The sequence below is a fragment of the Bos indicus genome, chromosome 10 (genome assembly GCF_029378745.1).
Source record: "Bos indicus isolate NIAB-ARS_2022 breed Sahiwal x Tharparkar chromosome 10, NIAB-ARS_B.indTharparkar_mat_pri_1.0, whole genome shotgun sequence".
In the NCBI taxonomy this organism is placed as follows: Eukaryota; Metazoa; Chordata; class Mammalia; order Artiodactyla; family Bovidae; genus Bos; species Bos indicus.
Genome location: NC_091769.1, coordinates 26257437 through 26284338, shown reverse-complemented (window position 1 = coordinate 26284338; position 26902 = coordinate 26257437). Strand labels below are relative to the sequence as shown.

Sequence of the window (26902 nt, the reverse complement as noted above, 5' to 3'; positions counted from 1 at the left end):
TCATGCCAACAAGCAGCACCACTCCCTACATGAGGAACTTAAGGATCTCATAGTAATCAGTGATTACAGCCCTCTGTGACCTAAGGGAATTCAAGAAGAGCAGAACATTTCTGTAAAAATGCAGGATGTTGGCCCCAGATAACTGAGATGCATATGCAAGGAATGACTTCAATAATTTCAGAATCTTGCATCTTCCCATACATAGGTCGCTGCTGCTGCTAAGTCGTGTTTGACTCTGTGTGACCCTATAGACTGCAGCCCACTAGGCTCCTCTGTCCTTGGGATTCTGCAGGCAAGAATACTGGAGTAGGTTGCCATTTACTTCTCCAGGGATCTTCCAGACCCAGAGATCAAACCCAGGTCTCTTACATCTTAACTTCATTGGCAGGCAGGTTCTTTACCACTTGTGCCACCTTGGAAGCCCTCCCACATGTAGAACACTAAATCCCTTAACTTGATGTCTGGTTTTCCTTGCTGCTGCTGCTGCTAATTGCTTCAGTCGTGTCCGACTCTGTGTGACCCCATAAACGGTAGCCCACCAGGCTCCCCTGTCCCTGGGATTCTCCAGGCAAGAACACTGGAGTGGGTTGCCATTTCCTTCTCCAATGCATGAAACTGAGAAGTGAAAGTGAAGTCACTCAGTCGTGTCCGACTCTAGCGACCCTATGGACTGCAGCCCACCAGGCTCCTCCATCCATGGCATTTTCCAGGCAAGAGTACTGGAGTGGGGTCTCATTGCCTTCTCCGCTGGTTTTCCTTACTTAACAATAATCTTTGATGTTCCGATTGCCTGTCTCTTTGTTGCAAACTTGCATATAGCCTGACTCCCTCTCCCACCTCCTCAAAGCAGTCTCTCAGGGCTACTGAGATGCTTTCTCCTAGGCTGGGGGTCCTAAACATTCACATCAAGTAAAACATTCTCTACTTTAAGGTTGTGGCTAATTTTTAAGTCGACACTAAGATAAGATATTATGTCTACTTACTTTCATTTACAGAATCTACCAAACTCCAGTCTGTCTGGCACCCTGAAAATCACCAGGTATAGAAATGTCAAAAAGACCTAGTCAATAGTATCTTTAAGCTATGTGGAAAAAACAACCAAAAAAAACTGGAATGTTTAACAAAAAGTGATTATTACTAGTTCTCAGAGTGGGTTTGAAGAAGGAAACAGACAGAGCTGGACTCCATCTTAGGCCAGGCTCTGAACATTAGGCTACATGCATGGTCACCCTCCCAATGGGCTCTGAACTTTGTGCCTGGTGTCTATAGAAATGGCATACCAATGGAAAACCAGATCCCCCGGATAAAAGAGCCTCAGGACTTGTACTTGGACTCTCTGTTGCCTAAAAGAATATGCTAATTATCTCTGTAACAGAACAAAGCGGTACATTTCGTTATGTTTATTGGGATATGACCACAGGCCTATTGATAAATATCCACTGTTTATCTAGTCTTGTGACACATGAATCGTGGGTTAACTTTGATTGTATCTCTCTTTTACCTTGTCCAGACTAGTTTCAAGGAATTTGGGGAGGTGGGTTTGAGCAAGTACACTTAGGGTATATAAGGTTTTCACAAAAACTGGTCGGGGTCCTTGGCTAAGAGGAGACTCTGCCTTGGGCCCGCCAGTGTAATAAACTGCACTCCAATAGCTGCATTGTCCTTCTGAGTGAGTTTGTTTCCAGGAACACATGGCTACAACACTTTCAAGACCTGAATGACCTAATGTAGACACAAGCATACATATAAAAGAGGTTTAATGAAATTCCTGGTATATCATAAAAGTAGTTCCATCTTCCTTTTGGATGATTACAAGCTTTAAGGAAAGTTTTTTTATCCCTCTTTTAAAAAAATCCTCAAATAGCCCCCTTTCTAGCCAGCTTTAAACTTCCTGTCTTGCTCTCCCGACCCCACCATAGTGACTTGCCACAGCAGCCTGGCACCCACGGTGTCTCTCTGTGTTCAAATTTCCTCTTATTATAAGGACACCAGTCACACTGGATTAGGGCCCAGTTCTTGCCTGGAGAATCCCAGGGACGGGGGAGCCTGGTGGGCTGCCGTCTATGGGGTCGCACAGAGTCGGAGACAACTGAAGCGACTTAGCAGCAGCAGCAGCAGCAAGGGCTCATTTTAATTTATTCATTTCTTTAAAGCACTTCACTTCAAATGCATCTCACATTTCCAACAAGGTAGGGCTTTAAACATATAAATTTGGGGAGAACACAATTCAACCTGTAAAAGAGATTATAAAAAGAAGTTTCATAAGCATCCCAAGGAACTAAGCGATGGTGGAGGTGGTTAGTCACCAAGTAGCATCTGTTAAGGCATCCTTATATTTAGGTCTTTAAATGCAGTTTGACAACTTTTCTGAAGTGAGGATACAGTGCATAAAGTTAACCTGTTCCCTACTCTCAGGACAACTGTTTTGTGGTGTCTACCAGTGGTTTGGGGGATTTCACAGACAATAGCTTCTAAGTTCTAGACCCACCACACGGATCTGCTCTCAGTCAGACCTTGGGTAGGTGGAAGCCTTGAAGCTGGGACAGTACAGGTGATGAAGAAGGCACAGGAGATTAGAAAAAAGAGGGAATTATAATGTGGTATCAGGAAGTAGGGATGAGACTTGGAGGTAAAATAGGATGAGAAAATAAGATCAGAAATGATGGCATGCTTGCGTGCCTAGTTCCCTGGGTTCTGTTGACTACCTGGAGGGTTATAACTAAATCAGATTACTCAGGAGTAGGAGAAACATCTGTTTTGCTTTGTTTTTTTCTCACAAGAAAGAGAGCTCTGCTTTTCCAGAATTCCATCTTCTTTTCTTGGGCTTTCGGGATTGGTGGGCAGCCTCTATGGCAAGCCTGGTATTTTACCTAAACTCAGTAGTATGGTGCCCAGTACTTAACTGTTTTTACAGTCTCCATGTACTCTTGCAATTCCCTCAAAAATTAATATAACACAGGATATTTTTTAAAAAATCAGTTCTTTCCTCAATATGTTTCTTTACAAGCTGCTGCCTTTGCGCCACAACTCCTGAGCCCCTGCTTTATAGCCTATGAGCTACAACTACTGAGCCCAAGTGCTGCAGCTACTGAAGACCGGGCACCTTAGAGCCAGTGGTCTATAACAAGAGAAGCCCCGCAGCTAGAAGCCCTCACACTGCAACTAGAGCGTAGCCTCCACTCACCTGCATGCAGTCATAAAGACCCAGCACAGCCAAAAATAATTTAAAAAAAAATCATTTGACTGTATTTGTGTGGGTATGTCTCTGGTCTCTCTATGCTGTTCCATTGATTTCTGTGTTTATTCTTCCACCAATTCACACAGAAATATGTACTTAGATGTTCAAAGCAGCTATCTTCATAATCACCCAGAATGGAAACAGTGCCAATGTCCAACAAGTGAATGGATAAATAAGCTGTGGAACATCCACAGCAAGAAAAAGAAATGAACCATTGATTCACACAACAACTTGAATATATTTCAAAGGCATTGAGGAAGTGAGATGAAACTATCCTACCTACACTTGTTACAAGCCACAAAGAAACCCAAAGTACATGGGAATTTACTGAATGCTTTGCAGACGTGCTTGCAATTTGTCCCCTAGAAAGTAGCTCCTGGGAGACAGTTTTGAAGTGCTTCCAGGAGTGTCTTGGTCTAATCTACAGGAAGTTCACTCTCATTCTGTACCTTCTACCAGGACTCCATCATGCATCATGAATCATGCACATGGAGGGCTGTCTCACATTCGTGATCAATTCCCCAAACCAGTACTGATGTGCCTTTCATCACAGACAGGAAGATGAGCACCCCTTGGTGCTCCCACTTGCTCTGCGAGGGCTGAATCAGGCTAAGGAGGCAAGAGTGGGGATTGGGAGCCGCCTTTCATTTTCCAGTTAGAGAGAAAGCTCAAAGTGCAAAATACTGACGAGACAGCGCTTGGAAAGAAAGAACCTAAAGTGCTAGTCCTGTACTCTGTTCATTGAAGGACTCAGTTAAGGTGTGGATGACTGATCTGTTTCAGGCTGGAAGACTATTGGCTGCTGGAATTGAAGGGAAATTTACCAGAGAGAGAGGCAGGAGAAAATCAGCCTGTCCAAAGAGGCAGAAGACACTGTGGTTTTTTTGGTACAGGTAAGACTGCAGGAGCAAGGAGTGTGCTGGGAGGCATTTTACCTGTCCACCAAGAATGCAGAATTCCTAGAGCTTGTTTGGTTTGAAGAATCTTCTGAAAATTAACACTATCTTTCTTAGAAGAATAGCTAGATATGGTCATTTCTGTCATGATGCAGATACCCATCCATTTTCACATGTTAGCACCTCAGTTTTCAGATTAATCTGCCTGGGTTAGTCTTCTGGAAGAGGTTTGTACTCCTTTATTTATGGGGTAGCAAGACTCCCTCACAGAAGGGAAACCTTTTTTTTTTTTTTTTGGCCACACCACCTGGCATGCGGCATCTTTGTTCCTAGACCAGGGATAGAACCCAGGCTCCTGCAGTGGAAGCCTGGAGTCTTAACCGGTTACTGCCAGGGAGGTCCCCCACAAAGAGATCTCTGATTTGTCTCCCAACTGCTGTTTCTCCTTGACTCTGCCTGATGTCTCTAGGACAAGACTTGATCTCTTCCCTTTAGGTGTCCTGTTTAGAGCACTTCCCAACCTACCCCCACCCACACCTTCTGGTTCCCTGGCTGTGCAGGGCTGCACCCAGACCATCTGTTACCACCTATCACCTTATTCCCCAGGTGGAGGCTCACAGGGTCCCCTGGCCCAGAACCTGCAGGGAACCAGTAGTCAGAGCTGGTGACTGTGCAGAATAGATGCAGCAAAACTCCAAGTGAATGTTCAAACCTCCACTAAAGTGTTCTCTCAGCTCTAGGAGGAGGGAAAAAGAGGAACTGCTGTTTTGGAAACAATAGAAGAACTTAAGAAAAATTCTATCTAAAGAAAACAGATCTAGAAACAAAGTTTCCTTTTTATTTCTTCCTCCATCCTCACTGTGAGGAGTGAGATACCTACTGCCACTGAATCAGCTGTCCACCCCTATCCCCCAGAGACCCCAGGGTTAAGCTTCCACTTTACCTAAAAACACACGATCAATTCCACCATTTATAAATGTGGTACACATGATGAAAGAACTGGTCAAACTGGTTGGCAGTGGGATCTTTCTCCAGTTTTATGACCTTGTCTAGAGCTAGATGCAAGTGTAAACAGGAAGTCATATGAGATGATTAAACGGTGACAAAAGCCGAGTCTAGTCTTTTCAATGGATATAATAAAGGGTTGTTGAGAAGTGAGCAGGCTCGCAGCCAAGTGCCCTGGGAACCTGTGAGAGCCCCCAGCAGCTCAGGCAGGGAAAGCTGTGACTCCACAGCTCTCAGTGAAGGAGGGAGACTGGGGGATTTCACCTTGAGGAGACTCCAGGAGCAGAAAGAGCAACGACAGGGAGGCCGGGACACCCAGGGTTTGGTCTCAATCTGACACTAACTAGCAGCTGCCAGGAGCAGGTCACTTAACCTTTCTAAGACTCAGGTTTCCCCCTGTAAAAGGCAGGGCTTTCTTTAGGTAGGGATGGCCAATGGGTGGCACATATACACTGACCTCCTTGAAGCCTTTGTGGAGACCACTGCTCCATCATATCACTGTTTAGGCATTTTTGTACACATTCTAGGCAGGTACTTCTAACCAGAGTTGGTCCACAAGCTGAAATCTACTTAGTTGAAATCCTCCCCACATTTGGTGATCCCTGAGGTCCTTTCTAGCTTCTGAATGAAGAATTCCAAGTTTGCAAGTAAGAGAGGACCATCTTTCTGATTTAGTAATAGCTCCCTCAAAAAAAGGAAAATGGAAATCTTAGGTCATAATTTCATAGTCTTCTTCTGCTCCTGAGGCCAAACAGGGTCTCTCCTGGATCACATGATCTTTTCTTCTGTGCCAGAGATTTTTGTATGTGAGCTTCACCCTCTGTCAGCTCACCCAGCATGACAGTGTCCCAGACTATTGATCTTAAAATCACCCACACATTTATACTGGGTGTCAAGGAACCTACAAAGAGAGGAATTATCTTAGGGCACTGAAAACCAAAAGTCAGAAGAGGTGGCATTTAAGGATTGCATTCCCTTCTTACCACAGATAACCTGATTCACGCTTCTCACCCCTGGCAAGAGAGCAATCACATGAACAATACCCAGGTGAGGACAGCATCAGGAATTCAGGTGGTTGCAAGTATGTTTATTGAAAGAAGCAGTGATTTGGTTAACACAGGTCCCACCTCACAACCCACTCCTCACCCCCCAAACCACCAGGGGCAAGACTCAGGCCAGGGGAGCAAGTGTGGGTTGGATAGAAGACTTAACTAGCTTGAGTTATTGCTTTCATGCCAGGGAATCCTGTGTGTGTGTTTCTGGTAAGGTGCGCAGAGATAAGAGCCCTAACTAACTTGAGCTATTGCCCCCAGGACAAGGAAACATGAGGGGAGAGGCAGGTGCCTTTGTGATGAAGTGGTGCATCTTGCTGCTCTGGCCTTAGGTAGAGACCTACACTGAAGCATCAAAGTGGACTGGCACGTACGGGTTTCCCTCACAAGCCACAATGATGTGTTTATTCGCCTGGGTGGTCTTGTAGGCACAGTTGGGGTACTTGGAGCTGCCGGTCTCACGGCAGTCGGTGATGCTCATGGTGGAGTAGCTCTGGTAGCAATTGGTCTGCCCATTCTTGCAGGCAACATTTTTCTGGGAGCACACGGCCTGGACATCAGCCAGGGACTCGTGCACAAAGGTGTTCACTGGCTTGCATCGATCTTTGGTCAGGTTCCGGCTCTTCATCATCTGGTTACAGTAGTTGGAGCTGCTGGCAGCGGAAGTGCTGGAGTCCATGTGCTGCCGCTCAAACTTGGCTGCTGCAGTTTCCTTGCCCAGGGAAGGCTGGACCCGCACCAGCAGCAGCACCAGGACCAACAGCGACAACAGGACCAGGGACTTCAGAGCCATGATGACCGCACTCCCCTGGAGAAACCTGAATGAGAAAAGGGGGAGAAGAGGAAAAGCATCGCCTTCGAAAGAGAACCCCAGCTCCCACCTGTAGCCTCCCTGGCTTACAGTCTCCCTGCCGGTCAACCAGAAAGATGTCCCTGTTCCTAAGAGCTTTCCTAGGTAAGGAGACACATATACTCTTCCCACAAACATTTGACTCCCACTCCCTACAGAGGTGTCATCCTCCCCTTTGGGTGGTGACCCCCAAAATGATCTAAAATCCTAGCAGTCCTGTCTTTGAATACAGAAAGTCTTTTGATATGAAATACATTTGGAAAATAAAATACTTTTGTACCCAGCACTCATGCAGCTCATTAGGGGATCCTTTTGAATAAACCACTAAATAAAAAAGTCAGATTTTGAATAAGCTAAGTTGTACCCCCAAAATAACCACCAGTATTCATCCGGATCACAGTTGACAGAGCCCTGTTGTCCTCCAGCACAAGGGAAACTCAGTCCCTGTCCTGTGTCTGACCCCATACCATAAAGGACACCATTGTATTCCTATGAGAGATTCAAGCCTCCCCCAACCTGGAGGCTTCTCCTTCTCCAACCCTGTGGGCTCTCTGCAGCCTGTGTGCTCCATTCCTGACCCCAGCTCTGCTCCCTGCCCCTGTCTGCCCAGCCCAATTCTCAGGCTAGTCTCACTCACCTAGGATCCTCCCTCTCAAACCCTCAAGCAGAAGCAGCTCCTGAGACCACTTCTTGGGCTGCTTACCTGGGTCTCTAGTTTGATGTCTGAGAGAGAGAAGGCAGTTTCTGCAATCATTCTCTTCCAGAGGTGTGGACCTTATACTGGTGAAAGGGGGCTTGGCTTCCAAGAAGGGTGGGAGGGGCATCTTGGTCTCAGTCCACAGGAAAACAAGGTCAAGCGAGGAAAGGTTGGGGAATTGCCCAGGACACCTGGCCTGGTAGTATGCCTGCCTATTCATCAGACTCCGGTTCTGTCCCTGGGGTGGGAAGATCCTTTGGAGAAGGAAATACCAACCCACTCCAGATCTTGCCTAGGAAATTCCATGGACAGAGAAGCCTGGCAGGCTACAGTCCAGACACAATTGAGCATACACGCACACCCTTTTGGGGGGACTGCTGGGGATAGTGAGCCTTTGCTGATAAGAACTTTTCTCTCTATAAAGCAGCAGAGAAAGCCACTATAGTATTGATGCTCAAACTCCAACCAAATCCATGTTCCACACTAAATAGCCCAGGCATGTGTGCTAAGTGGCTTCAGTTGTATCTGACTCTTTGTGACCCTGATAGCTCAGTTGGTAAAGAATCCGCCTACAGTGCAGGAGACCCCGGTTCAATTCCTGGATCAGGAAGATCCTCTGGAGAAGTGATAGGCTACCCACTCCAGTATTCTTGGGCTTCCCTTGCGGCTCAGCTGGTAAAGAATCTGCCTGCAATGTGGGAGACCTGGGATGGGAAGATCCCTGGAGAAGGGAAAGGCTATCCACTCCAGTATTCTGGCCTGGAGAATTCCAGGGTCACAAAGAGTCGAACATGACTGAATGACTTTCACTTTTCACTTTGCGACCCTATGGGCTATAGCCTGCCAGGCTCCTCTGTCCATGGGATTCTCCAGGCTAGAATACTAGAATGGGTTGCCATGCCCAACCCAGGGATCAAACTCATGTCTCATATCTTCTGCATTGCCAGTTGGGTTCTTTTCCTACTAGCACCACTTGGGAAGCACGAGGAGGTTATCAAAAGTCACATAACAAGTAATCATGGGAAGGGGAAGGCATGGGATGTCATCTCTCTCCCCCGGAATCCTGAAGCCGCTTTGGCCAGAATTTCTTGACTCCCATCAGCATCTGCAGGGGGAAGGGAGTGGTGAGAGCAAAGGGTGGCAAGAGGAAGGGGGTGGCGAGGAGGTGAGAGGTGTCCAGCTGCCCCTAGCTGGAAGGCTCCCTAGATCTGGAGAAGATGACAGTACCTGAACACGGAGGAGGAAAAGGAAGCCTCTGTGTGACCTTACCCAGTTCTGGCCTCTTCTACACTCCTGGGCTGTTGAAAAAGAACGTGTGACTGTTCTTATCTACAGTGATTTCTCTTCCTGTAGGCCAGAGTGGAGGAGAGGAATTTGAGATAAGCCAAAATGCAAAATCCCCTTTAGAGAAGAAACAGAGAACATCATATTTCTTAGCAGTAGAATCTCCTCCCAGAAAGAGACCTGTATTTGCTGAGAGACAATTTTGTTTTTATTTATTTACTTTTAAAGTATAGACTTCCCTGGTGGCTCAGATGGTAAAGTGTCTGCCTACAATGCGGGAGACCTGGGTTCAATCCCTGGGTCAGGAAGATCTCCTGGAGAAGGAAATGGCAATCCACTCCAGTATTCTTGCCTGGAAAATCTCATGGACGGAGGAGGCTGGTAGACTACAGTCCAGGGAGTCGCAAAGAGTCGCAACGAGTTGGACACCACTGAGCTTTTTGACTTCACTTTTTACTCACATTAAAGTATAGTTGATTTACAATATTGTGTTAGTTTTAGGTGTACAGCAAAGTGACTCAGATATATATAAACATATACAGTTATTACTTTTTTATGGAGTATAATTTTACTCACTCTGGAGCATGAATTATCAAAATATTTCTATGTTCTAGCTTTACACTGTCTCGGTCTGTAACCGAGAAAGGTTAATTTTGACTCCATACTGGACTGGATCTGTTTCTATGACTTTAATCCTTGTTTTTTTTCGCTACTTTTGTTATTATAGCATACATAAAGGCTGTAGAATCCTGCCCACCCCCACACCCTTAAACTAAAGTGAAGTCGCTCAGTCATTTCTGACTCTTTGTGACCCCATAGACTGTAGTCTACCAGGCTCCTGTGTCCATGGGATTTTCCAGGCAAGAATACTGGAGTGGGTTGCCATTTCCTTCTCCAGGAGATCTTCCCAACCTAGGGATTGAACCCAGGTCTCCCACATTGTAAGCAGATGCTTTACTGTCTGAGCCACCAGGGAAGTCATACCCTTAAAGTGCCTTTGTTTAGCTGACAGGAAGATAACCTGGCCCTGCCCACCTGTGAAGGACTGAGACATTCTTGAGTTCCTTGTGTAGACAACGGTGCCACTTGCCTGCTGCTTGCCCGGGGTGGCTCAGAAATTCATATTTGGGGGAGGGGGGGCTGGAATTGCACATACCTGTGGCATCCTTTCTTATTGATATGGCAGGAGATATTCCATTTCGCACCACCTGTGAAAAGGCTGTGTCTGTGTTAAGCCACTTCAGTCATGTCAAATTCTTTGTGACCTACGGACTGTAGCCCACCAGGCTCCTCTGTCCATGGGATTCTCCAGGCAAGAATACTGGAGTGGGTTGCCATGCCTTTGTCCAGGAGATCTTCCCAACCCAGGGACTGAACCTGTGTCTCTTATGTCTCTTGCATTGGCAGGTGGGTTCTTTAACACTAGTGTCTGTAAGGAAGTGAAACTCACATATCCCCACCTGGGACTTGCCATTCTAGAAGGTATTTGCAAGAAATAAATGGTCTTTCTACTTTAGCTTTCCTGGTGGCTCAGACAGTAAAGAATCTTCCAGCAATGTGGGAGACCCAGGTTCCATCGCTGTGTAGGGAAGATCCCCTGGAGAAGGGAATAGCAACCCACTCCAGTATTCTTGCCTGGAAAATTCCACAGATAGAAGAGCTTTGTGGGCTATAGTCTATGGGGTCACAAAAAGTCAGACATGACTGAGCAACTAACACTTTCACTTCCAACTTTGTTTCCTCACCTCACCCCCCATCGCTGATCCATAAAAGAACCTGGCATGCAGGCCCCAACAAAATGGTTATTTTGAGATGTTAGTCTGCCATCTTCTTGGTCAGCTGACTGTCCAAATAAAGTTGTTAGGTAGTTAGAATAGGAAAAAGGAGTCAAAAATGGTGGTGGCTAAAAGATGAAGAAAAGAAAAAGCCCGCAAAAATGAAACAAAAGAAAACCTGCAGACTGGAGTGAGAACTTCAGGTGAAACAAACACATCCCCTTCTTGGCCAGCCCAATTTACATGGGGCAGGCTCAGCAGAGAGGAGACAAATGAATGAAAGGAGGAAGCCAAGACAGACTGAGGCCTCTCCTTTGGGGTCTGCCTGCCCTCACACCTCGAAGGTGTACTATCCTTTGCTTGCCAAATAAAACTAAGCTGTAACCGAGCTGTAACACTGGTCTGTCATTTCAAATATTTGCTGTAGTGAGACATAACCAAGGAAATTACACATTCCCCCAACAAAGTTGTATTCTGTGTCTCAACACCTAGTCTCTCAGATTTATTGTCCTATCATATGGTGAACAGAGCAAGCTTGGACTCAGTAACAAATCCAAATCCTGGTTTAGCACCTTAAGCACTGGGAAAGTTTTCTCATCTCTAAAATGGGGTGATAATAACATGTTTCTCTTAGACTTGTTTTTAAGACAAAATAAGGTAAGAAGCAGTGTTCCCTGATAGCTCAGTAGTAAAGAACCTGCCTGCCAATGCAGGAGATGTAGGAGACACATGTTCAGCCCCTGGATCAGGATGATCCCTGGGGGAGGAAATGGCAACACACCTCAGTCTTCTTGCCTGGGAAATCCCATGGACAGAGGAGCCTGGCGGGCTACAGTCCATAGAGTCACAAAGAGTCAGACAAGACTGTGCTACTGAGTACACAGGCCAGGTAAGATGCAGAGTGCTTAGAAAGCCTGTTATTATTCACAGAGAGTGGGGTTAAAACCTCCCACAAGGAATCTGTTTAAATAAAACTAGGTGATCTTGGAATTGCTTTCTACAGGGGGTGGAGTCAATAACTGCCTGGCTTTTGCCTTGCTAAAATCCAGAGCCGAAAACAGCAGGAAGTTTCAAATCCGTGGGGAGGGAAAGATAGGAGGAAGAGAGAGGAGAGGAAACTTGATGGAAAGAACAGAATTTTTTTTTTAAGAGATTTTAAAGAAAATAAATAAATAAATAAACAATTTTTGACTGTCCTGGGTCTTCATTGCTGTGTGAGAGCTTTCTCTAGTTGCAGTGAGTGGGGCTACTCTTCATTGCAGCACATGGGTTCCTCGTTTCGGTGGCTTCTCTTGTGATGGAGCACAGGCTCTGTGCATGGTCTTCAGCAGTTGTGACTTAGGGTCCTAGTTGCTCACAGGCATATGTGCTCTTCCTGGCCCAGGGATTGAACCCATGTCCTCTGCACTGGCAGTCGAATTTTTAACCCCTGGACCACCAGAATTCTTTAAGGGAAAATTTTTTAATTGTTTTGCCACATGAAATCCAAGAAATCTTTGGTAAAGTAAACCTTCTTTTCTAATGTGTTTAAATCTGGAAGGGGAAGTGGGGCCAAAGAAGATGTGGTGACGTGTGAGCTTTTATTTTCCTTTCCATAATTCACTCACCACCCAGGTTTTCTTTGTCTCTTAGTCTTTAGATTGTACTCATACCATCTTGAGGGGTATTGGAAGGAAAACTTTTCCTATACTCATTTATGTACAGTCATGAACCCTGTGAATTAACTGACAAAATGACTTAAGATTAACAGAAGGAGAAATGACAAAGTTTATGCATATGCATATGGAAGAACATAGAAGTGGTTCCCTGAACTGCTAGGGAAAAGGTTTATACTTTACATCAGCTTAATGGGGCAGAGGGGAGCAAATAGGGACTCTACAGGAAATAAATGGATTTTTTAAAGGAAAGATAAATGAGCTTTTATGGGAATAAATGGGATGGAAAATAATTTGTTTTAATGTTTGTCTAATGCAAGTGTGAATGATCTGTTTTCTTCCTGGGTGTAACTCCCCACTAAAGGGATGTATAGCAGCTTTACTATCAGAAGATTCTGCCTTTATTCAGAAAGGGAAGCTCAGAAAAAGCTTCTTTCTGCATCTGCTGGGTCTCAAATATCTTCAGTTTAAAATAACCTTCATATCAACTCTACAGATCTTCATTGGTTACTCACAGTAACCAATTTAGAATTTGCTCATTCATTCATTCAACCTCAGTGAAGTACAGAAATAAGTTACAGGGCCTGCCCTAAAGGTGCCCAACAGGATGGTTTGTATTAGCATCCCACTAAGGTGTTGGGCATAGCTGCATGAAAACAGTCATTCTTGTTTCACTTTTCCAGTGCAAGAAGAATTTCAGGGAGTTGGTCCAACAAGATTTCAGAATTGCAGAAATATGAACAGGCTTTCAGCGACCCAAATAAGGTTCTTCAATAGTCTACCCCCTAGGCATCCCAAAGTAAGATTTCATTTTGCCTGTTTGTGTATGGCAATCTGGACAAATCCTTGGATTTTTTTTTTTTTTAATTTGTTTGTTTGTTTTTGTTTTGTTTTGTTCTTTGGCTATGGGGAGTTACTTGTGGTATCCCAGTTCCTCGCCTAGGGATTGAAGCTGGGCCCCTGCATTGAAAATACCAAGGGAATTCCCACCCTTAAGCTTTTAATTAAACTATGGAAACCATCAAAACCATTAACAGAGCTGCCGTGCTTGTGCTTGTGCTTGTGCTTAGTCACTCAGTTGGGTCTGACTCTTTGTAACGCCATGGACTGTAACTCACCAGGCTCCTCTGTCCATGGGGATTCTCCAGGCAAGAATACTGGAGTGGGTTGCCATGCCCTCCTCCAGGGGATCTACCCAACCCAGGGATCAAACCCAGGTCTCCCACATCGCAGGTGGATTCTTCACCATCTGATCTACCAGAGAAGTCCTGAGCTACTATATGACCCTGCAATCCCACCCCAGGGCATATATCCAGAGGAAAACATGATCCAAAAAGATATATACACCCCAATGTTCACTGAAGCACTGTTTACAACAACAAGACATGGAAGCAACCTAAATGTCCATCAACAGAGGAATGGATAAAGAAGATGTGGTAAGTATACACAATGGAATATTTCTTAGTCATTAAAAATAATGAAATAATGCCATTTGCAGCAACACGGATGGACCTAGAGAGTGTCATACTGAGTGAAGTAAGTCAAATGAAAAATATTGTATTGAATCTAAAAAGAAATGATACAAATGAATTTATTTACAAACAGAAAGATAGAGACTTAGAGAATAAACTTATGGATGCTGAGGGGAAGAGATAGGGAGTTTGGGCAGGTCATGAACACATGACTATATTTAAAATGGATAACCAACAAGGACCTACTGTATAGCACATGGAACTCTGCACAGTGTTAGTTGGCAGCCTGGCTGGTAGGGGTTGGGGGAGGATGGATACATGTATATGTATGGCTGAGTCCCTTCGCTGTTCACCTGCAAATATCACAACATTGTTAATCGGCTATACCCCAGTACAAAATAAAAAGTTCAAAAATAAATAAATAAAAAAGCCAGGTCATAACAGGTGAGACAGCTTCTGCCTGGCTTTCCCTCTCTGTTGTGGGACACCCACACTTGGACCCAATCATCACGTTGTGAGGAAGATGGTGCCACGTGGAGGCCTTGTATAAATATCCAGCCAGCAAGTCCAGCTAAGGTATTAGAATACATTACTCTCACATCTCACATACTGTTCACCACTAAAGCACCCTGAATCCTACCATTCTTCTCTGACCAAAAGAAGGGGAGCCTCATGATCATCTTATCTCAGACAGAGAACTTTTTGGATCTCAGATTTCTAGACTCCTAATGATAACCCTGGCCTAATTTTACTTGTTGACAGATCATATCTTAAAACTGAAACTGGAGGTTATCAAGCAGGATATGCTCTCATTAACCTACATACTTCAGGGGATGAAGACTCCCTCTTAGTGGAGGCAGTCTCTACAGATGTGGTAAAAATAGCAAAAGAACTGAGATAGATGGGCACCAATCTGAGTAGCTGAAGTCTATCCTCTGTGGACAGATACTCCAAGGTAAAGATCGTGGTAGGAGAAAGGAGGAGCTGAGTCCTGCCCAGATAAGAGATAAAGAGACCGGGAACTTATGGTTGCTGGAGGGAAGGGATAATTAGGGAGTTTGGGATGGTCACATATACACTGCTATATTTAAAATGGATAACCAACAAGGACCTACTGTATAGCACATGGAAATTTGCCCAACATTATGTGGCAGCCTGAATGGGAGGGGGGATTAGGGGAGAATGGATACATGTATGGTTGGTTGGTTTAGTCCAACTCTTTGCAACCACATGGACTGTAGTCTGCCAGGCTACTTTGTCCATGAGATTCTCCAGTCAAGAATACTGCAGTGGGTTGCCATTTTCTTCTCCAGGGGATCTTCCCAACCCAGGAATTGAACCCAGGTCTCCTGTATTGCAGACAGATTTTTTACCAGCTGAGCTACAAGGGAAGCTTGGATACATGTATGTATATATATATATACACTATCACAACATTGTTAATCCGGTATATTCCATTTGTTGTTCAGTTATTCAGTCGTGTCCAGTGCTTTGCAACCCCATGGACTGCAGCACGCCAGGCTTCCCTGTCCTTCACCATCTCCAGGAGTTTGCTCAAACTCATGTCCATTGAGTCGGTGATGCCATCCAACCATCTCTTCCTCTGTCATCCCCTTCTCCTCCTGCCTTCAATCTTTCCCAGCATCAGGGTCTTTTCCAATGAGTTAGCTCTTTGCATAAGGAGGCCAAAGTATTGGAGTGTCAGCATCAGTCTTTCCAATGAAGATTCATGACTGATTTCCTTTAGGATTGACTGGTTTGATCTTCATGCAGTCCAAGGGACTCTCAAGAGTATTTTCCAACACCACAGTTCAAAAGCATTAGGTCTTCCATGCTCAGCGTTCTTTATGGTCCAACTCTCACATCCATACATAACTATTGAAAAAACCATAACTTTGACTATTTGTACATTTGTTGGCACAAAAGGAAAAGTTCAAAAGGAAAAAAAAGAGAGAGATAAAGAGATTGCATATTTCTCATTCTTGAGGTAAAAGAGAACTTTCCAACTGCACATGTGCAGAAAGGCTCCTCAGGGGCTGAAAAGATGGCATACCACTGCATAATAGGTGGTGTCAACCTTCCCACAGGCCTCTGTGCCGAAATCCGTCTTGGCTAAGAGATTTGCGCAAACAGGAGAGGACTTGAATTTATAACAGAGGGACTCAGAGCCAGGCAAAGCAAGATGATTGGCCAGAGGAAACCAGGAAGAAGTGCTCCATGTAAGTGATTTAAACCACTGCAAGAGTGAGACTGTCTCTCTGAGCCACCCCATCCCTATCCCACCCCACCAGTGTATATCTATTCACATGTATCTTTTTTTCCTCTTAATAAACACTTCACTGTTTCACTATCTTCCATCTCTTTGTTGAATTCATTTATATAAAGCAGATAAGCCAGGGACTTCTCACTATCTGCTGGCACTTGTGGTCTAATGATTAGGATTCAGTGCTCACTGCTGAGGCCTGGTTTCTTTTATTTTTTTTAACTTTACACAGCACATAAAAAAAAAAAGACATTTATTCAGCATCATGATCAGACTATCACATTTAGCACTCAACAGCGTGGGTGCAAAAAAAAAAGTCTACATTAAAACCCTTTGTTGGAATGCTTTACACTTTACACAGAACAGAAACTAAAATAACCTGTTTTACAATTAGTCACAAGTACAGTCCTCGAGTTTTTTGCCCATACACATGCTGCTGCTGCTGCTAAGTTGCTTCAGTCGTGTCCCACTCTGTGCGACCCCAGAGACAGCAGCCCACCAGGCCATCCCTGGGATTCTCCAGGCAAGAACACTGGAGTGGGGTGCCATAGTCTTCTCCAATGCATGAAAGTGAAAAGGGAAAGTGAAGTCGATCAGTCATGTCTGACTCCTAGCGACCCCATGGACTGCAGCCTACCAGGCTCCTCCATCCATGGGATTTTCCAGGCAAGAGTACTGGAGTGGGGTGCCATTTCCTTCACCATACACATGAGTATTGTCTAAAACATGTCTTCTTTGTAGCAGCTAGGCCCTGCCACCACTGTGCTTGGCTGAGTTCACAAATCTATTGTAACCTGTAGCTTCCCTGTCACTTCTCTGGTTCTCCTCTCCTGCTAAGCTTTGTTTCCTGGCAGTAATTAAAACCTTCTGCCACTGCCATAGCTACTGCTGCTGCTGGAGCCATCATAGCCACCTTGGTTTCATGGTTTGGCAAAGTATTGGCTTCTACCACCATAGGGGCCAGAACTCCTGCCTCTAAAGTTTCCTCCTTTCATGGGTCCAAAACTTGAAGACTGATTGTTGTAATTGCCAAAATCATTGTAGCTTCCACCACCTCCAAAATTCCTTCCGTCATTACCAAATCCATTATATCCATCCCCACTGCCACCATATCCACCACCATGGCTGCCACCAAAGCCACCTCAACCACTGAAGTTTCCTCCACCCCCAAAGTTGTCATTTCCACTGAAATCACCTCCATGACCTCCACCAAAGTTTCCAGAACCACTTCGACCTCTCTGGCTGGATGAAGCACTAGCCATCTCTTGCTTAGACAGGGCTTTTCTCACTTCAAAGTTATGGGCATTCACAGTGTGGTATTTCTGAATGACAATCTTGTCTACGGAGTCATGGTCATCAAAGGTTACAAAATCAAAGCCTCTCTTTTTGCCACTGCCTTCATCAGTCATGATTTCAGTTACTTCAGTTTTCCCATACTGTTCAAAATAATCTCTCAGATGATGTTCTTCAGTGTCTTCTTTAATGCCACCAAAAAAATCTCTCAGTTAAGTGGGCACCAGGTTTTTGAGAATTGTCACGTGAGTGTATGTTCCTCGGTTCTTTGTCTCGTCACAACAAAGATTTGGAGCGACGGACATTAAAGCCCTTGGCGCGTCATAGCTCTCGGGTCTGGGACAAACCATGCTACAGCTCTTAGGCAGCTACAGCTCTATTTTATTTAGAAGATAGCAGGAGAGTGAGAGAGAGAGAGAGAGAGAGAAAAGAGCGCACGCACGCAGGAGAGACAGTCCGTGAGAAAGCGCTTTGGCTCCTCCTTTTATATGTTTTTTCCTCCACCTGGGCCTGCCCTATGTAAATTGGGCTTAGCCAGGAGTGCTGTTTGTTCTGTTTGTTCTGCCTGAAGTCTTCACTCTGGTCCTTGGACCTTCCTTGTCTTTTAACCACCGCCATTTTGGACTCCTTTTCCCTATTCTACCTACCTAACATTCCCCCCCTCAAGAGATTGGAGGCCCAATTCTTTGGGAATAGGGGCGTCGAGGTCTTTCTGGCTACTTCCTGCTGAACTGGGACAGCGAGGGGTATTGGGCCTCCCCCTCTTGCTAGTCTCAAGCTTCAGAGTCCTTATAGCGGTGTCCAAGGGTGTGTGATATTTTCTGTGGTCAGCTGCAGTTTTATATTTTTGTTGAACCGGCCCTGCATGTTGTAGCTGGTTGACCTGGGCAGAGACAAAACAGGTTAGCCAATTGACAGTACATGGAATAATCATAATCATCATCAATATAGCATAATAAGGACTAGTAGGGATATCGGTCAATTTTAAATTCACGTCGCCAGGGTAGCTCAAGTCCCTCCTTGTTCAGGGATCAGAAGATCTATCTCCTGTCTGTCTTGGAGTACAGTCTCTGTCAAGCTGTGTTGGCTTCTTAGAGTTATCCTGAGAAATCTTATCCCCAGAAACCAGATTTTGGGGGTGTTCATTAGAATGGCACTCACTGGTAGTTCTGAATAGGTATCAGATTTCCCAGGGGCTCACAGGTGTATCAAGTGTCCTCTTCTGTTTTCTTCCATGGCTTGACTCGTGAGTAGTGAATCCAGGAGTCATGTCCTGGTACCTTGACTGCTGTGGGGGTAGAAAGTATTACAGAGTAGGGGCCCTTCCATGTGGGCTGGAGTTGAGCCTTTGGGGACCCATCTTTCCAGACTTTAATTAGGACTTGAGTTCCTGGAGCACATAGTGGGGACTCCTTAGAATCTTTTGGGCCCTGGTTCATACCCCACAAGCGTATATCCTGTTGGAATTGCCCAATGGCTATGGTATAAGACTAGAGGGTCTGAACCTCTGGATCTAGGAAGAGGTCATTGACATAAACAAAAGGTCTCCCATATAGCATCTCATAAGGACTAAGACCAACTTGTTCCTTAGGGGCAATGCGGGTGTGGAGGAGAGCTATTGATAAAGCCTCCTTCCATCCCAGGGAGGTCTCCTGTGTTATCTTTTTTATCACTGATTTTAAGAATTGATTGGCTGTTTCTACTTTTTCTGAAGACTGAGGCCTCCAGGCACAATGGAGATAATAAGTAATGCCCAATGCTTTCGAGACTCCTTGGGTGACCTTAGAAGTAAATGATGTTCCATTGTCACTTTGTAATGACCTGGGCAGACCAAATCTTGGAATGATTTCATGGAGCAGTTTTTTAACTACCTCCTCAGCCTTGTCGGTCCGGGTGGGAAAGCCTTCAATCCATCCTGTGAATGTATCTATCATAACTAATAGGTATTTATACCCTTGAGAAACTGGCATCTGGGTGAAGGCCATCTGCCAGTCCTCTCCTGGGTAGGCCCCACATCGTTGGACGGGCTGGGCAGCTGGGGTCTTCGAGCTCCTTGAGGGTTGTTTAACTGGCAAGTGGGACAAGAGGAGACCCCCTGTCTTATAGTTGTTTGGAGGCCTGTTCCTCTGAAGGACCTTTCTAGTAATCTTTGGAGGGCCTTTTCTCCTAAATGAGTAGTGGCATGTAAGGAGTTAACCAACTTCCATTGGAGGTTTCCAGGCAGAAAAAGGAGTCCCTCCTTTTGGAACCACCCCATATGATCTTCTTGAAAGCCCTCGCTCTTAGCTTTAAGAATCTCACTTTCAGTATATGAAGGAGTTTCTGGCAAATTAGTCTGTGGAACTAAGGTGGCAATCCCTATTAGGTCATGGTTCTGTAATGCTGCTCTCCTAGCTGCCTGATGAGCTGCTTGGTTCCCTCGTGCCACTTCTATGCTCTCTTTTTGGTGTCATTTACAGTGGGAGACTGAAACCTCAGTGGGCAGATGGACTGCCTCCAAGAATCTGATCACCATATTTGATTGGGGACCCTCGGGTGGTCAAGTGGCCCCTTTCTTTCCAAACAGCCACATGTGCATGTAGCACCAGAAAGGCAGACTTGGATCAGTGTAAATGGCTATTCTTTTCCCTTTTCCCAGCTCTAAAGCTCGAGTCAGGGCTATGAGCTCAGCTAATTGGGCTGAAGTACCTGGTGGCAGAGGCTTAGCCTCTATGGTCTCAAAATTGGAGACTACTGCATACCCGGCTCTTCTTTTTCCATCCAAGACAAAGCTGTTTCCATCAGTGTACCAGATTTCCTCAGGATTGGTTAGAGGATCTTCTGACAATCCCTCTTGGGGTTTTGTCCAGTGGTCCAAGGTTTCTAGACAAGAGTGAAAGGAGAGAGAGCCCTCGGGGGTAGGGAGGAGGGTGGCTGGGTTAAGAACCTCACAAGGGGATACAGTGAGGCCTGGATTTTCCATCAACATTACTTGATATCTGAGGATTCTTTGATCAGACATCCATAAATGGCCTCTCCCATTTAGGAGTTGTTTTACTTGGTGGCTGGTAAAAATAGTTAGTTTGCCCCCAAAGGAGAGTTTTAAAGCATCTTCTATCATGATTGCAATAGCTGCAAGATTTCGAAGGTGCGGGGGGGGGGGGGGGGGGGGCAACCTCAGGTAGTTGGATCGAGCCTCTTGGATAAGTAAGCTACGGGCTGGGGCTCAGATTCCAACCTTTGAGTTAATACTCCCAAGGCTATTCCCTCTCTTTCATGGACATAAAGTTGGAATGCTTTTTCTGGGTCTGGCAACCTCAAGGCAGGTGCCTGAGTTAAGGCCTGTTTTAGTGTAGCCTCTGCCTCCTTTTGAGGAGTTCCTCACATCAGTGAGATTGAATCATCTCATCCCTTTAAGCTTTCATATAAGGGCTGGGCAATTAGACCATAATTGGGTATCCAGATTCTACAATAACCAGTTAGCCCCAGGAAAGCTCGCAATTGTTTTCGAGTCGTGGGGGAGGGCAACTGGAGGATTCCTTGTACCCGATCTGAGGACAGCCTCCTGGACCCGTGTGTAATCTGAACTCCCAGGTAAGTGACCTTTGTCTCGACCATCTGTGCCTTAGCACGGGAGACTTTATATCCCCTTTCTGCCAAGAAATTTAGAACCTGAATTGCATGTTGTTGGGCACTTTTCTCATCTGGAGAGCAGATTAGTAGGTCATCTACATATTGTAATATTTTCCCATTAGGTCCCAGGTCCAGATCTAAGAGATCCCGGCTAAGGGCCTGTCCAAACAGGTGGGGGCTATCTCTGAACCCCTGAGCTAATACTGTCCAAGTCATCTGTTGGTGTTTTTCTCCTGGGGCCTCCCACTCAAAGGCAAAAAGGTATTGGGATTCTTTAGCCAGTGGTATGCAAAAAAAAAAAAAAAAAGCATCTTTGAGATCCAAGACTGTAAACCACTTGGCACTGGGTGGGATTTCTCCCCAAGATTACATAGGGATTGGGTACTGTGGGATGGAGGGGGACTACAGCTTCATTTATGATCCGGAGATCTTGAACCAGTCGCCAGGTTCTGTCTTTTTCTTTACTGAGAGGATTGGGGTGTTACATGGTGAACTGGTGGGGACCAATAGCCCACAAGCAAGGAATTTATTTATTAAAGGCTGTAGTCCCTCCCGAGCCCCTCTTTTGAGAGGATATTGTTTCCAATTAGGAATTCGAGTGGGATCTCGGAGGACAATGATGACCGGTTCAGCTTGGTGGGCTCGTCCAGGAATACCCTGGTCCCACACCTGGGGGTTAATTTTGTCTTCCCGTAGGTTTTGGTCCCTCTCTATTGAAGGTGTAATGGGTTCTTCAGTAGTAACCAGGAGCTGTAGAGCTCTACGGGCTGAAAAACTTCCCATCACAAGGGTGGTCCCCAGCTTAGTGAGTATATCTCTTCCCAGTAAGGGAGTAGGACACTCAGGGACCACCAGAAACTGGTGGGAAAATATTTGCCCATCCCAGCAACAAAGAAGTGCTCGGGTGAATCTTTTAGTAGTTGCTTTTCCTGTAGCACCCAAAATGGTACAGGTTTGGGAGGAGAAGGCTCCAGAGAAGGAGATCAAGACAGAGTAGGTCGCCCCTGTGTCAACCAAGGAATTCTCGGACCTACCTGCCACATCCAGTTGCACCCTTGGCTCCAGCCCCGTGATGGTTATCTGTGACAGGTGGGCTGGCTGGAGCAGGCCGCTTCAGTCCTCTTGAACCATCGTGAAGGTAGGCTTGGCGCTTGACCTTGAGGCTCTTGGGTCCCCAGGGCAGAGTGCCGCCCAATGTCCCAGTTGATGGCATTTGTGGCAAGCCGTTCTAGGAGACTTGTCAGGGTTTGGACACTCTTTGGCCTAATGCCCCGCCTGTCTACAGATCAGGCATCTGTCTTGTGCCTTATCCTTCAAGGACTTGGGGTTTGCCATAGGGCTTCTCTGGAAGGCGGCCAGCATCTGGGCATGCCTTGTCTCTTTCTTTCTCTCCTTCTCCTGGGCCTTGGCCTCCTTTTCCTGTTCTCTGTTATAAAAGGTATTGGTGACTGTCTGGACCATCTCATCTAAAGAGGCAGCAGGGTCCTGCTGTTGTAGCTACTGTAACTTAATTCTGATATCTGATGCACATTGGGACAGGAATTTGTCCTTTAAAATCACCCGTCCCTCGTAAGAGTCTAAGTCCAGGTTGGTAAACTTTTGGAGTGCTTCTTTTAGCCTCTCCAGAAAGGCAATGGGGTTCTCATTGGGCTCCTGAGTTATTGCTGAGACCTGGGCATAGCTAATTACTTTTTGTTGGGCTGCTTTCAGTCCTGCCTTCACACAGATTAGAAAATGATCTCTTTCCCAGATGTGCTCAGGGTCATTATAATTCCAACTAGGATCGGAGGAGGGGACTGCAGTTCCCCCTATTGGGTATCTATCACTGGACATGTGGAGCCCTGTTGCATACTTCTGGGCTTCCTTTAAGACCCTGGTATGTTCAGGATCAGATAAAGTTTGACTAAATATGACCACGATGTCTTTCCACGTCAAGTCAAAGGCCAAGGTAATATGTTGGAATGTATCTATATATTTGCCTGGGTCATCTGTATAGCTTCCCAGGTCTTGTTTGATCTGCCTTAGTTCTAAGAGGGAGAAAGGCTTATGGACCCGGGTTGGTCCGAATTCTCCTCCAGTTTCAACTAAGGGACATACTCGAGCTGGCTTTTGTGGAGGAGGTGCTCCCAGATACGGGGGCACGTTTGGGTATGAGGAAGGAGCACCAGGCAACTCGGGAGCTGTGGGAGGTGAACCTTCACGAGGGGGTTCCTTTTCTTGGTTGCCTGTGCCTAACACCATTTGCCTAGTGGGCTCACTTTTAGGGCATACTACAATCCCATACTTAAGACAGAGTTCCTTCATATCTCTTAGTCGGAAGAAAATTTGGACATAGGGGGTCTCTGTCCATTTCCCTTGTCTTTTGCAGAATAATTCTAATTGCAGGATGGTATTGTAATTTAAAGTTCCATCCTCAGGCCAGTGTTCCTCGTCCCCCAGTGGATACTGTGGCCACGCAGTGGCACAAAAGAATTTCAAACGACTTCTCCTTAGAGCTAGAGCGTCGAACAGCTTCCAGTTCTCAAGGATACATTTCAAGGGCGTCTGCCGGGAAGTGGATTGGTTACTTCCCATCTGAAAGACAGTCATGGCAGGGAGAAAAGAAAAAGACCTCTTTCGATTTCCTTAAGGGTGAGTCTTTCTGAAGTTTATCCTACCCAGAACTGTTGCAAGCTGAGAGTCAGGCGTCCCTGGGTCAGGGTGCAGATCCCCAGGCAGGCTGAGGCGTGACAGCCTCCTAGAGACTGAATCCCCGGGCAGGTCGAGGCGTGACGACCTCCCGAGGATTGGGTCCCTGGGCAGGTCGAGGCATGACGACCTCCTGGGACCCCTGGGACTAAAGGATCCCCAAACAGGTTGAGGCGTGACAACCTTTCAAAAACCGATCCCTAGGCAGGTCAAGGCGTGATGACCTCCTGGGACCCCCCCCCCCCCGCCCCCGGGACTGGAGTTTGGGCGTCCCCAAGATCTCCAGTGTTAACAATGCTGGGTAGAATTAAGAGGTTTGTTTTGCCCACTGCGGATGGGAATAGATATGATGTAAGTTCATCCTACCCAGAACTGTTGCAACCTGAGAGCCGGGCGTCCCTGGGTCAGGGTGCAGATCCCCAGGCAGGCTGAGGCGTGACAGCCTCCTAGAGACTGAATCTGCGGGCAGGTCGAGGCGTGATGACCTCCTGGGATCCCCCGGACTGGAGTTTGGGCGTCCCCAAGATCTCCAGTGTGCCCAGTATTGGGTAGGATTAGGGGGTTGGATATTATAGAGTATTTCCCTCCCAAGGCCAACTATTTTCTGGTTGTCTTTCCAGAAGATTGTAGAGGCAACCTTGTGGGTCTAGATGGGGCTCAGGAAAAGAGCATGAAACAGGAGGGAAGTGGGCAGAGCACAAACTTTGAAAGAATGACATAGCACAAGGGTATAATGTAAACCAATTAAAATCAATTGGGTCCAAGATGACAAGTCAAATTCAAGTAAACCTTAATCCCCAATCTATAAACCAACAGACACACCCAGAGGTGGCAGGACAGCTCCAAGGCACAAGGTCAGAAGAGGGAGGAGTGGGTGGTTCCCCAATGGCTGGGATGATCCTCTCACTCATTAGCATATGAATTCCATCCCCTCACAAAACCTAGCCAGGCCTAATTCCATGGCCACAGCCCTTGCCCTTGGCAATGGTTCACACCCTAAAGGGTGGCTCCTCTCTGGATCCTAACAAATCTACCTCTTATCACTTTGTCTCTCAATGAATTTTTGCAATGAGGCATCAGAGCCTGAGTTTCATTAGTTTTGGCCGGGCTTGAGTCCCAGGAGAGAGCTGAAGGACAGGAGGAAAAAGCAGTGGGAAAAACGTGTCAAGGAATCCCATTCATAGCCCGCCGGAAAATTTGCTAAATATCTGACCGGTGCTCACAATTTCATTGGACTGATCTTTGGCACAGAGAAGAGAAAGGACAGAAGAACCCCCACCGGCTTGTGTAACAGCTACTGGGGCTCAGCAGACAGCGCCTTTGGGACATGCTGAGGAGTAGCCTCTCCAGAGTCCCTTAGTTGTGCCCCCTGCCACCCGCCTGTCGCGGGAGGTTCAAGGAAACAAGAAATGAGAGATTGTAAAGGTCCCTCCAGCCATAGGAGCGAGGATCTCTTACCTTAACAGGAGGTCTTCTGGAATCTCAGACCGGGCTGCGTGAGTTTTCTGCTGAGTTCGTTTTTCGCTGTCCGGGTTTCCAGCACGATGGGCCTTCCCCTGGGCTGGGTTTCTTTGCCTTCTGCTTCTAGCTCAGGAGCTTTGCAGAGTTGGGCTCCTGCTGTGCTTGGCCTCTTCCACGCAGAGGTTGTTTCAGCCAGGTTAAATCTGAGTCACGGCACTATAGATGTCATGCGAGTGTATGTTCCTCGGTTCTTTGTCTCGTCACAACAAAGATTTGGAGTGACGGACATTAAAGCCCTCGGTGCGTCACAGCTCTCGGGTCTTGGACAAACCGTGCTACAGCTCTTAGGCAAATCAGTGTTACAGCTCTATTTTATTTAGAAGATAGCAGGAGAGAGAGAGAGCGAGAGAGAGAAAGAAAAGAGCACACGCACATGAGAGAGAGAGTCCGTGAGAAAGTGCTTTGGCTCTTCCTTTCATATGTTTTTTGCTCCACCTGGGCCTACCCTATGCAAATTGGGCTTAGCCAGGAGTGCTGTTTGTTCTGCCTGAAGTCTTCACTCTGGTCCTCAGACCTTCCTTTGACCTTCCTTGTCTTTTAGCCACGGCCATTTTGGACTCCTTTTCCCTATTCTACCTACCTAACAAGAATCTTCTCTTGAGACAGCCCTCTTTGGTTCCACAACTCTTCCGTCCACCTTGTGTGGCCTTGCATTCATGGCCACATCTACCTCCTCCACCGTGGCGTATGTGACAAACCCAAAGCCTCTGGAGCACTTGGTGTTTGGATCCCTCATTACCACACAGTCTGTGAGCGTTCCCCATTGCTCAAAATGGCTCCTTAGACTCTCATCAGTTGTTTCAAAGCTCAATCCTCCGATGAAGAGCTTCTGCAGCTGTTCCGGCTCTTTGAGAGACTCTGATTTAGACATGATGGCAGTGGAGGCAGGGAAGACTTCAACGATGCTTTCTCGGAGTGTCCACGGGCAGAAAGGTGAAGCCTGGTTTCAATCTTTGGTTGAGGATATGAGATCTTGCTTCAAGCCACTCCTGGCCAAGGCCACCCAAGGTCAGAAACAGAATTAGAAGTAGAGCTTGAAGATGTGACTTCATTGCTGTAGTTTCATAAGAAAATCTTAACGAAGGAGGAGTTGCTTTCTGATGAGTGAGCAAAAGAAGTGGTTTCTTGAAATGGAATCTACTCCTGGGGAAGATACTGTGAAGATTATTGAAATGACAACAAAGGATTTAGACTACAATACGAATATAGTTTCCCTGGTGGCTCAGATGGTAAAGAAACTGCCTGCAATCCAGTAGACCCAGGTTCAATCCCTGTGTTGGGAAGATCCCCTGAAGAAAATGGCAACCCACTCCAGTATTCTTGCCTGGAGAATCCCATGGACAAAGAACCCTAGTGGGCTACAGTCCATGGGGTCACTAAGAATTGGACATGACTGAACGACTAACGTACACACACACACACCAACATAGTTGATAAATCAGTGGTTTGAGAGGACTGACTCCAGTTTTTAAAGAAGTTCAACTGTGGGTAAAGTGCTATCAAACAACATTGCAGGCTAGATAAATTGTTCTTGAAGGGAAGAATCATTTGATGCTGCAAACTTCATTGTTGTCTTATTTTAACAAACTGTTGAAGACACA

General features: G+C 46.1%; 1 protein-coding gene and 1 pseudogene across 1 annotated transcript; both read right to left on the bottom strand.

Moving 5' to 3' along the window:
- Positions 1-6205: 6205 nt before the first annotated feature.
- Positions 6206-7895, bottom strand: LOC109564864 (ribonuclease pancreatic). Its single transcript, XM_019968426.2, has 2 exons — positions 7745-7895; positions 6206-7009 (listed from the first exon to the last, which is right to left on the bottom strand). Exon 2 carries the CDS (start codon positions 6982-6984, stop codon positions 6532-6534), a length of 453 nt encoding a protein of 150 aa, XP_019823985.1. The 5' UTR covers positions 6985-7009; positions 7745-7895; the 3' UTR covers positions 6206-6531.
- Positions 7896-16893: 8998 nt separating this feature from the next.
- Positions 16894-26663, bottom strand: LOC109564484 (heterogeneous nuclear ribonucleoprotein A1-like; annotated as a pseudogene).
- Positions 26664-26902: the final 239 nt, after the last annotated feature.